General features: G+C 46.4%; 1 protein-coding gene across 1 annotated transcript; it reads left to right on the forward strand.

Moving 5' to 3' along the window:
* The first annotated feature begins 4317 nt into the window (after nt 1-4317).
* On the forward strand, nt 4318-8994 carry CCNB1 (cyclin B1). Its single transcript, XM_073346197.1, has 9 exons — nt 4318-4420; nt 4806-4961; nt 5042-5155; nt 5629-5811; nt 6433-6591; nt 7149-7385; nt 7824-7964; nt 8316-8426; nt 8792-8994. Exons 1-9 carry the CDS (start codon nt 4400-4402, stop codon nt 8900-8902), a joined length of 1233 nt encoding a protein of 410 aa, XP_073202298.1. The 5' UTR covers nt 4318-4399; the 3' UTR covers nt 8903-8994.
* The last annotated feature ends 2928 nt before the right edge of the window (nt 8995-11922 follow it).

The raw sequence follows: 11922 nt of genomic DNA on the forward strand, positions 1-11922 counted from the left end.
TGTTTGTCCATGTGGATAGAGTCAGAGAGAGACATTCTGCCACTTCCATAGAAACCCTTTTCAGGCTATAACCATATTTTTAAGCAAAGGGTTCAGGTTTCACTGCACAATCGAGCAGAATTGGACTGTGAGACAGTTTTTCAGCTCTCACACAAGTTCCTGTTCTAGTAATTTGATTTGTGTACAGGTAGAGAGTGTTTTATTGTATGTTCTAAATCAGTTTAATCTCTGAAACTGCAGCTATCTCGTTTGTATTTTTTGAATGTTTATCATGCACTGCATCTTGCCTTCTGGAATTTTATTTTCATCTCATGGGATGTATAAATGGGCAGATTAAAAATTTTATAGAAGGTTCAGTTTTACCTTTTGCGACCTCGTGGTAGCCAGGCTCTCAGCCCCCACTGTCCTGCTGGTAATAGCTTATCTAAAGTGATCATCAGGTGGGCCATTTCCAGCACAAATCCAGGTTTTCTCACCCTCCACCCCCCCACACAAATTCACTCTCCTGCTGGTGATAGCCCATCCAAAGTGACTTTAGATAAGCTATTACCAGCAGGACAGTGGGGTGGGAGGAGGTATTGTTTCATATTCTCTGTGTATATATAAAGCCTGCTGCAGTTTCCACGATATGCATCTGAGGAAGTGAGCTGTAGCTCACGAAAGCTTATGCTCTAATAAATTGGTTAGTCTCTAAGGTGCCACAAGTACTCCTTTTCTTTTTGCGAATACAGTCTAACACGGCTGTTACTCTGAAGGGTGAAACAGCAACAGATGTACATAATATAACAGTGGCAAACAGTCCAACTGCTAAAGAGCAAGATAAACTGAAAACAGTGATGCATTACAGTATTACATGTATTGGGGTAGCATATCATCAAGCTATCGGTTTGCTTTCCCCTGCACTGGAATAGGGGGAAAGTGCAAGGGATGCTGCTGATGGTAGGCAGTTCCACAGCTCATTGACAGGCTCCCTCAGAGGTAGAGTTGTCCATAGGTTAAAGGCCATAGTAGTGTGGAAGCAAAACAAGCAGACTCCATAGCCCATCCAGCCCTCTGCCCCTTCTTAGACTACTTCTGGGGGCTGCTGCTCAGTCAGCCTTCCAGCACCTTTACCAATCCTGACTCAGCTATCTGCAGCCCATGGCATCTTCTCTCTCTCTCTCATCGGGCTCATCTCTCCTTCATCGCTGTTGCTTCACTCTTACTCCAAAGCTCCTGATCCAACTGACTCCCTCTATTTACATCAAAGCTCCGGAGCTGCTCTAGTTTTCCCACACTTCCTTCTCCACCCAACCCACCCTCCATTTCCCAACTGCAGTTTCCTTTAGGCCACCCACCATGTTCCCACTCCACAGCCAGACTCCCCCAGCACTGCAGTGATCTGTGACGTTACTCCTTGGCACACTGCAAGGACTGCTGCCCCTGGCTCCTCACTGGGCTGCTGCCCAGGCTCCCAGCTCCCTGCTCTGAGCCGGGTTGCTGCCCAGGCTCCTGGTGGGGAACAGTGAGCCAAGAGCCCAGGGAGGCATCCCAGCTCCCGGCAGGGAGCTGAAAGCCTCGTGGTAGCCAGGCTCTCAGCCCCCTCCCACCACTGCCCCCCTTAAGCTGGTGGAAGCACTTGTTAGGGGCTTTTCCCTTCACCCACTTACTTCCCTGGTCCTTCTCACATGAACAGAGAGCAGCAATACCCAAAGTCCAAAGCAATTCAATGTTTATTGGGGTGAACTTCCAGCAAGCATGATTCCAATTTCCTTCCTTAGTGTCCCCTTCCCAGCTCTGATACCACAGAGCCTTACCTGTGTCCCTGTTCCCATTTTCCCCTTAGCAAAACATGATTCCAATTTCCCTGTTCCCATTCCCCTCTTACTTCCTGATTGACTGCAGACTATATAGTAAAACTTGAGTTCTGCTTAGCTATACCTTAACCAATCATTTTACTGAAATTTAACTAACCCATCCTAACATATTGTAACATGATTAGCCAACCAATTATATCCCACCACCTTAATTAGTTTACACCCAGCAAAATTAATTATACAGCAGACAGAAATGATCACAGAACCAGACAGATTATACAGACAAACAATAGGGAAAAGGGGACTACAGTGATAGAACAACACAGAAATGAGGATTTCACATACCAGCTATTGATAAGTGAGTTCTTGCCAGACAGGATGCTATCAAACTAAGTTTCCTTTTACATCTTCTAGGTACTTCCTTTCTCTGGAGGCGATAGGCATTATCAGGACAGGATTGTATTTCTAACAGCCCAATAGCACCTTATTTCAATGTGACTAGTTTGGAATGTGAGGATGTGACCATTTGCTTCCCAGCTTATGGCTGCCTCTGCTTCTTAGCCAGAGGCCTTAGCCTAAGAACAGGGCCTCAGACTGTCACAGTGAGAAAAGGCCTTATACAGTCAGACAGTGATTTTGATTCTCTCTTGTATACCTCTATTATAATTAGCTAAATGATAAACATATACCTAAATTCTTAAAGTATAGGCCTTTGCAGACAGGCCTGAATATCTATACCCTTACAGCACTCCTGATGAGGATGTGCACCACCAGCAAAAGATGGCAATGTGGGCATGAAAAAACACAGTAATTACTGCGGTGGTTGTAAATCGACCTAACATAGGTCAACTTAAGTTTGAGTATAGACATGTCCTGAGAGTTACCACTCCCATTCTCAGACTTTCTCCCAGAAAGGTATGCCTTGTATTGCCAAGCCCTCTCCTGGAGAAGACAAGCTCATATAAAATCTACCGTTTTATTAATAGAACATGATATGCACAAATCCTATTACCGCAAATGGATTTTCCTAAACAATTCAGTCCAAACACACTGATTTAGATAAAATAGTAAAACAAGTTTATTAACTACAGAAAGATAGATTTTAAGTGACTCAAGTAATGAGGCAAAAAAGTCATAAGAAAATAAAAATAAAATGAAACTAATGTCTAACTCAGTGGTTCTCAAATTTTTGTACTGGTGACCCCTTTCACACAGCAAGCCTCTGAGTGCAATCCCCTTTATAAATTAAAAACACTTTTAAAATATTTAACATTATTATAAATGCTGGAGGCGAAGCAGGATTTGGGGGTAGAGGCTGACAGCTCGTGACCCCCCCCATGTAATAACCTTGTGACCCCCTGGGGGGTCATGACCCCCAGTTTGAGAACCCCTGGTCTAACTGAACAAGATAGAGTGAATTCAAAGCAAAGGTCTCTCTCACCAGTCTTACTGGTTTCAGTCCAGCAGGGTGCACCAGGGCTCAGGACATCTGCCCCGCGAGAAGCACTGTGGCTCCTGTGGGTTTGAAAATAATTACCAGAGCTTTGCTCTGGATGGCTCTGGCTACATTTAAGCCCTGCTTTTGTCTATGGAGAACCAGTGTGTGACTGCTCCCCAAATTTGAAATATGTCTCAATAACATCATACACTAGAATCTTATAACTTTACATACAATGTTGCCACGCATATTTTACCAGGATAATAATGATCATAATAATGATCAGTAACTTACAAATATTCAAATGATACCTCACAAGGCATACTACCTACATGATTTATTGTAGTCCTATAAAAAGGAGTACAGACTGGCACACTCCCCATCCCACTTTCACTCCACATAACCCTATCCCCCTACAATCCTGGATTTCTGCTCCAGGAGACATGCCCATGTCCTTCATACATCTGTTCCCAGCTTACCTGCTTCACCCAACATCTCAATGAGATGTCATCTTTCAAAAAATTAATTCAGACACAAAGAGGTCAATATTTATTTTACTTTATAATTCCTTATTTAGACTGACAGTGAATTCTGAATCCTGAAGTACAGACTGTGTTGGAATTTCCAATAATAGTGACTGACCCTCAGAACCAGCACGATCAGGAAACAAAGGTCGATAGGCACCATGCAGAATATTACATTAATGCTTCCCCAAGGCGAAGCTTGCTTTTAAGAATTCCGGGGTTAATGAATGTACACAGCCACTGAAACACTGTCAACCACGGATCTAGCCAAACTCCACGTCCCACCCCCCAGGCTCCAATCTACGCAGCCCCAAGTTCCTGAGATGAAATCATAAACGCAACAAGGCGTCACGTGGTACAACCAGCCCCCCTCCCCAGTTGCCCCGCCCCCTTTTCGAACGTCCAAAGGAATCAGCGCCTGGTCTCCACGGCGACGCATTCGGGGTGGAACGAGGAGCGGCCAATGGCAATCGAGAGAAGACGAAGGGGCAGCCAATGAACGGAGCCCGGTGCGTGGTTTAAACCTGCGGCGGTAGGTACTGCGGGATCGTGCATTTGAGAGCTGAGCTGCTGTCAGGACAACAAGCGGCAGCGGAGGAGCCAGGGTTCGGGGCTCTGTGGTGTAGAAGGCGCGGGGGGCCATGGCGCTGCGGATTAGCAGGGTAAGTGGTGGGAAGAAGGGGTCATGGGCCCCGCCTGGCTTCCCCGTGGAGGGGAATGGGTGGCTGCGGCCCTTCCTTCTCCGGGGTGGGGGGCAGATAGCGATCGTATAAGCGGGGACCTATCCGCCTCCACGCGGGGTGTTGCTACAGCTTCTTCCCCTGGCCCGCTGCAGGGAACAACTCCAACCCCCCGCAGTTTGCTCGCCTGGAGCAGGCTCGGGTAAGCCTGGCTAATGGCTTGGCTCAGCGGCGAGCCCATCGCCTGGGAGGACCTGGGGGCAGTGCTGCGCCCGAGGAAGCTGCCGCCCAGAAGGTTGCGTAGAGGTCCCCATAGTGTCCCCTCCCCGCCCAGGCCTGCCGCGCTGACCGGTGCTTTTCTCCGCAGAATACCAGAGTCAACGCCGAGAACCAAGTGAAGAGCAATGTGGCCGCCACCAAGCGGGGAGCGGCTGCTGCCAAGCCCGGCCTCAGGCCGAGAACTGCCCTGGGCGACATCGGCAACAAAGTGGGCGAGCAGCCGCCCAAAGCGCTTGCCAAAAAGGTAAGGCCCGGAGCCTGTCCCCAACGCAGCCCTGAGCAGCCCGAGCCTGGCCCGCTCACGGCCCCCTTCTCTCTCCTCAGGAAGCGAAGCCCCCCAGCGCTGCGGTGAAGCCCCTTGCCAGGAAAGCGATCAGAGCCGCGGAGACGGTGATCCAGCCGGCTAAGGAGCAGAAGCCAATCACCGAGCCTGCTAAGGTATCCGTGCGGTGCCAGTCCCCTGGGCATGCAGCCCCTGCTCTGAGCTAGCCACAACCAGCAGGGCTCGTGGTGAGCCTGGAGGAGGAACACGCTTCTTCACACTCCACACGTACCATGACCTCACTGACTCCTGCGTGGCTTGGAGCCTCTGCCTGTGGAGCCTGCTTCTCCCATCACCTACAAGCTCCGTTCCCTCCCCCGGGGGAAGGATAAAAGCAGTGGTGAAGTCAAGTAGCAGTCTGTGAGTGGATTATTTAGCTAACCCATCAGTAGCAGATAAATAAGGTCTCTATATGGCCCCACTAGTGCAGTACCTGAGAACCTGCCTACGCTTGAAAGGCTACAGGTGCACCTGTAGCCCTTCAGTGTAGACTCCACCATGAGAGGGGTTCTCCCATTGGTGCAGGCAAGCCACCTCCCTGTGCACCCATAGCTTCTACTGAAGACTCGATCTTAAACTTTCTCCCCAGTTGGAGTCACCATCCCCAAGCCCAATGGAGACCTCTGGATGTGTGCCAGCAGAGGAGGTGCTGTGCCAGGCTTTTTCTGACGTCTTGCTTGAAGTGAAAGATGTAGATGCAGACGATGGGGCTGACCCAAATCTCTGCAGTGAATATGTAAAGGACATCTATGGCTATCTAAGAGACCTTGAGGTTGGTACAAAGAACCATATCTGCTGCCATTCTACTTTACCCTGACTCTAGTATGTCTCCATATCTTTGGTGCAATTACGATTTGGGAAACGGGACATCTATTCCTTAACTTGTCTTATGGTACTCCTAAAGTGCGGGAATCTCGGCAAGCATTTCTCTTAATCTAACAACCTAGAGAGACAAGGTGGGTGAGGTAATATCTTTTATTGGACCAATTTCTGTTGGTGAGAAGCTTTTGAGCCACACAGAGCTCTGCTCTCTCACCAACAGAATTTGGTCCAATAAAAGATTCCTTCACCCACTAGGTCTCTCTCATATCCTGTGACCAACATGGCTACAAATACACTGCATATAAGAGCACTAACAGACTCTGAAAACATTAGTGATCAGCAGAACTAGCCTGCTAAAACTATCAGCACTGACATTTACTCTACTAAGGCAAAGTAGCAACAATTGCCATGTACTGTGGCCTTCTTTGGCCAAGAGATATTTGAAGTGAGACTCTGCACTTTTTTGGCCAAGACTAGCAACCCCTACAGTTTTCTAAAGGGTCTACAGTAGTGCCAATGCTCCTCACATGCAGGAATTGCTATTGTAACAAACATTCCTTTTTCCATGCAGAAGCAACAAGCTGTCAGACCAAAATACCTGGCAGGCCAGGAAGTTACTGGAAACATGCGGGCTATCCTAATTGACTGGCTTGTGCAGGTTCAGATGAAATTCAGACTACTTTCAGAGACTATGTACATGACTGCTGCCATCATTGATCGCTTTCTGCAGGTAAGGGCATGACGTGGAACCCTGTTCCTTTGACATGATTCTGTTGATCTCTAGCATATAGTGGATAAGAGTGACATTTGAACACAGCCCAAGCTGAAAGTTACTTAATGTTGCTATGCAGTCACTATGAAAAGCAATCAGCCTTTCCTATAATCCTTTTGAAATTAAAATTCAGACTTCAGGATCGTTAAACATGACTAATTGGATTACTTAATATAACTAGTTTTAAGCACTACATTTGTGGACCTAACTTTGTACTTGATGTGAATCATTGTGGCTTTAGTGTGCTAATGACAATCCTCCTTGCAGCTAATCTAGAAGCTTCTTAATTGTTTTCCTGTAACTCCTTCATAAATTGCTGTAGCACACTAAAACTCACACTACCTCCTAACAGGCCAGGAACTTCAGTGTGGTCATGACAGTGATGGGCAGTAAACTAAATGTAGTATAAAGACTCTTGTGTTAAACCTGACTTCATCAGCATGTAGCCAGCTGTCCTGTGACAAATATGCTTATTGGCTTTTGAAATTCCTGTCTTAAACACTTCCTTACTATAGGACAACAGTGTGCCCAAGAAGATGTTGCAGCTGGTTGGTGTCACGGCCATGTTTATTGCCAGCAAGTATGAGGAAATGTATCCTCCTGAAATTGGGGACTTTGCCTTTGTAACAGACCACACTTACACCAAGTACCAGATCAAACAAATGGAAAGGAAGATTCTACAAGCTCTAGACTTTGCCTTGGGCCGCCCTCTGCCACTGCACTTTCTAAGGAGGGCATCAAAGATTGGAGAGGTAAAATTCATGAGGCTCTAGAAGCCTCTCTTAAAGGAACTTATCACTTCTGCAAGTTGATCTGAAGGTATTCATAAATGGACAAAATTCCATCCATGCAGCTTCTCCAAAATGAAAGTTTCTGGTCCTGGCTGGTAGCTAGCTGCCACTTTAGAGCTATGCACAAAGACAGCTGATATTCAGGGGAATGGAGTTGCTTGCAGACCTGACTAAGCTGCTCCTAGTACAGGCAAAAAGGAGAAGCCACAATTGGCAGAAACAGGTGCACTAATAATGGGACAAGACTTGCATAAGCTATGCAACAAGAGCTGTGGGGCTAGGGACAGTCTGTTTTCTACACCCCCTAGAATAGAAGTAGAATGGGTTTGGTTCTCTTCCCCCACCCCCCCCAGGGGGGGGGCTTCCTGCAGGACAACTAATGCTTGATTCTTGTTCTAGGTGGACCTAGAACAGCACACTCTAGCCAAATATCTGATGGAATTATCCCTGGTGGATTATGAAATGGTACACTACCCTCCATCCCAGATTGCTGCAGCTGCTTTTTGCTTGGCTCTAAAGGTTCTTAATGGTGGCGAGTGGGTAAGTCCAGCTTGGTGCTTGCCAGTTTGAGACTAAACTGATCAAGTGGGTACAACTAACGTACAAGGGGTACCCCACTGAATTCTGCAGCAAACTACACTAAACTCCAGCCTATATTAGTGGCTAGGGTGCATGGTTCCATTTCCCAAAATGGGAACTCTGGACTTAGTACCAAGCAAGTTCCACCTAAAATAAGATGTGCTTGTGGAAAGCATGACATCCTTCCAACTCTGGAAAGGGAACATGGGATGTAGGTCGTGCTGCTTGAAGTAAGGAGCATATCTTTGCCTCTAGGTGGTGGTTAACAGAATTGGTGTAAACTACTGAATAACTCTAGTTTCCTTGTCTTAGACACTAACTTTAGAACACTACATGTCGTACACTGAGAGTACTCTTCACCCCGTCATGCAACATATGGCAAAGAATGTGATCCTAGTGAATCAGGGCCTTACAAAGCACATGGTAAGGAACTTATTTTCCTCTACGGGATGGGTATGGTAAAGGTGGGAACCAAGTAATACAGAACACTTGGTGCAGCACAACTCTTAACTCAACAAACTGCTCACTGTTAGACTTGACTGCTAATGAAGTTTAACCAATAAATAGACACTCTGGTCTACCTGTGTAGTATAGACAGTCTCTGGTGTGAGCTCATGGAAAAGGTTGCTTAAATGTGGGTTTTGGATATTCATAGACCTGCCATTGGACGAGCTGACTAATTTTCAGCTCTTGTCCAATGTCTAGTTGGAAACTGACCCCTCCCCCTCCCCCCCAAACATCTGGGATTATAATATGCAAGACTTAACCTCCTTTTCATCTCATTTCAGACAGTCAAGAATAAATATGCCAGCAGCAAAAATGCTAAGATTAGCACTCTTCCACTGCTGAACTCTGCAGTCATACAGGATCTGGCTAAGCCTGTGTCAAAAGTGGTATAACTTTTTTTATATAAAACTAGCAAAATTTAGTCTAAAGTTGGCACCATGTGCCATTGTATGTTTGTGTGTGTGTGTGTATATATATATATATATATATAATCTTGTCCTTGACCTAAAGCTTTTAATAAAGCATTTTATGCTTCTTACTTGGTTTCCTATCGTTAAGTCTAAGTTATAATCACTTTCCAGTGAGAAACCTTAAAACCTGGGAAGCTGCTTGCTTATTCTCACCCACCTTGTCACTCTAAGTTTACCTGGAGTGCTCACAGGGGTAGGGGTTGTCTCAGCTTAAAAAAAAAAAAACAACTCTTTTTTGCACTAAGAGCAGGATCAGTGGGCCCTATAATGCCAGAGAAAATCTCAGTAGCAAGAGACCATCCTGACATCTACCAACTGTATTTGCCAGAGCAAGGGCAGTTTTCCCATCATAGCTGCAGAAATGTGTTTATTGCACTGTAAAAATGTAGTGCAGCTTTGCTAACATCAAGCTATAGGTTCATCCTTAAGAACACAGAGCATATAACTTACCACTACCTCTTGCTACAGGTGTCCAGCTTTTCTAGTCATCTCCCCTCTAACCTAAAATGCCATGGGTGTCTTAGCCTGGAGAACGGATGGCCTGGCTAGGCGACCCATACACTGCATCAATGTAAAAGTTTAATCTCTCCAGAGGAGATGCAGTATTGGCAGGTGCCTGTCTCAGTCTCTCTCTCAAAGAGATGACATAGGAGTAGCAGGCATAATCTTAGAATATTAAAAGTGCTCTCATGATTACCATAAATCCATTCAGTGTTGTAATGGATGTATGATGACTAGTAAACTACCTTTTGTGGCGAACTTGTACTGTCAATTAGTTCACTACTATACTTGCACTTGGCTCACCAATCCCAAAGGATTAGACACATCCTGAGGTCAATATGAATCTCTGATATTACCTACATATCCTCCTGTCTGCCAATCCTTGATAACTAAATCTTAGATTTAGCATTAAAAGGAAAGAGCTACACATGGTTAAAAGATCAATATACATACAAGTGATTCTGTGTTCATAGTTCAGGATCAGAGCCGTGCTAGATTCAACTGCTGGCTTGTAAAAGGTATCTCTCAAATGATGTCATCAGATCAGAATGAAAAGGCAGCTTAGATGTAAAGTTAAAGTCCGTCCTTGCATTTTTTTCCAGGGTATTCCAAATACATGTTGGATGGAACTCTTCCAAATAGTTTTTACCTGTTCAAAGTTTAAGCAGACTAGAGATGAAAGGATCAGGCCCCAGGTTTCATTTTTATACCTGAAGCAGCTGTTATGCATTTTTGAGCACATCATATGACTGAGGATTCTTTAAGCACACACCGTCCCATCACTTTAAAGCTAACATTCTGTTTACTAGGCATACATAGGTAAGCTGTTACCCTGATTAACATATGGCAATTAACCATAAGATCAAAGGTGTAAAATATTGTAGGAAACTAATACCTACATTGTCTTCCGTTTATCTCTGTTATAATGGAGGACTGGTTAACTGGACAGTCACATACATAATTAAGACATGAAAGGAAATTAGCATCCACAACAGTGGTTCTCAAACTTTTGTTGTGGTGACCCCTTTTACAGAGCAAGCCTCTCACTGTGACCCTCATGCTTAAATATATTTTTTTTTAAAGTGGTTTCTACTTTAGAACACCATTATAAATGCTGGAGGCAAAGCAGGGTTTGAAGTGGAGGCCGACAGCTTGTGACCCTGAGGGGTCCCAACCTCTCAGTTTGAGAACTCCTGATCTATAAGCTATTTGGTTATTCTTTTAAACTTCTCACAGAATATAGGTAAACACAAACATACTTAGCATCTACCCTTCATTTCTATTAATTAATTTGTAGTAACTGAGTGAGTGCTAGTCTAGTACATCTCTGAAATTCACAAATTGTCTTGATATAAGTGCAATACCTCTTGTTTACGGTTCATACACTAGTTGGCTGGTCTGTCAGTGTCACAGAATTGGACTTTATGAAGTGGTAATGTTCCAATTCTTTTTATATATAAATTAAATATGAAACAAATTTAGTAACCTGTTCAATGAGATCTTATAAAACAGGGTGGGGGGAGAATTACTTACATGTACTGTTTCCTTAAAAGGGGTGTGTGTGTGTGTAAGCACATCACTCTCAGACCTCAGGCTGGTCTTGCACAAACTTCCAAGAAAACCAGGCCTGCTGACAGGAGAGAAAGGGGGCAATGGCCTAGGGGCCCCCAACCATCACTGCTGGCAGCAGAGCTAAGGCAGGCTTCCTTCCCACCCTTGCTCCACACTGCTCCCAGAAGCAACTGGCATAGACCTGGAGAGGGGGTCTCCGTGTGCTGTGTCCCCACCCACCCCAAGCACCAACTCTGCAGCTCCCATTGGCAGGGAGCTGCAAGGCAAGTGCCTGTAAGCAGCAGCACACAGAGACCTCCTAGGCCCCCTGCCAAGGAGCTGCTGTCAGAGAGGTGTGCCGGGAGTCATCTGAGGTAAGCGCTGACCCCCTCCTGTACCTCTGCCCCAGCCTAGAGCCCAAACTCCTTCCCTGAGCCCTCCCACATCCAAACCCCTCGGAGAGCCCAACCCTGCACCCTCTTCTGTACCCAAACTCCCTCCCAGAGCCCACACCCCCTCCCGCACTGCTGCCCCACCCTGGTGAGAGTGGGGGGTGGGGGGGAGAGCAAGCAACGGAGGGTGGGGGGATGGAGTGAGCAGGGGCAGGGCCTCGGGGGAGGGGCCTAGTCTCAGAAGGAGCTGCGCTAGGGCAAGGGTCTTTGGGTTTGCATCATGATTAGGCAGTTGGCAACCCTACGGGGCGGGCATGTGGAAGCCCTGGCTGTGCTGGAAGAGCGCACCCAGCAGCTCAGCCCGCTGGGCACCAGCCAGCGCAGGGGCAGCACCCCCCAAATGTCAGGTGGACTGTGTCCACACGGCTTGTGCATGCGTGGGGGCCCACTGACTGTTCTGCCCTCAGGCCTGGAATTTCTGTCGGTGGGCCTGTTCAA

Source organism: Lepidochelys kempii, chromosome 5, assembly GCF_965140265.1.
Source record: "Lepidochelys kempii isolate rLepKem1 chromosome 5, rLepKem1.hap2, whole genome shotgun sequence".
NCBI lineage: Eukaryota > Metazoa > Chordata > Testudines > Cheloniidae > Lepidochelys > Lepidochelys kempii.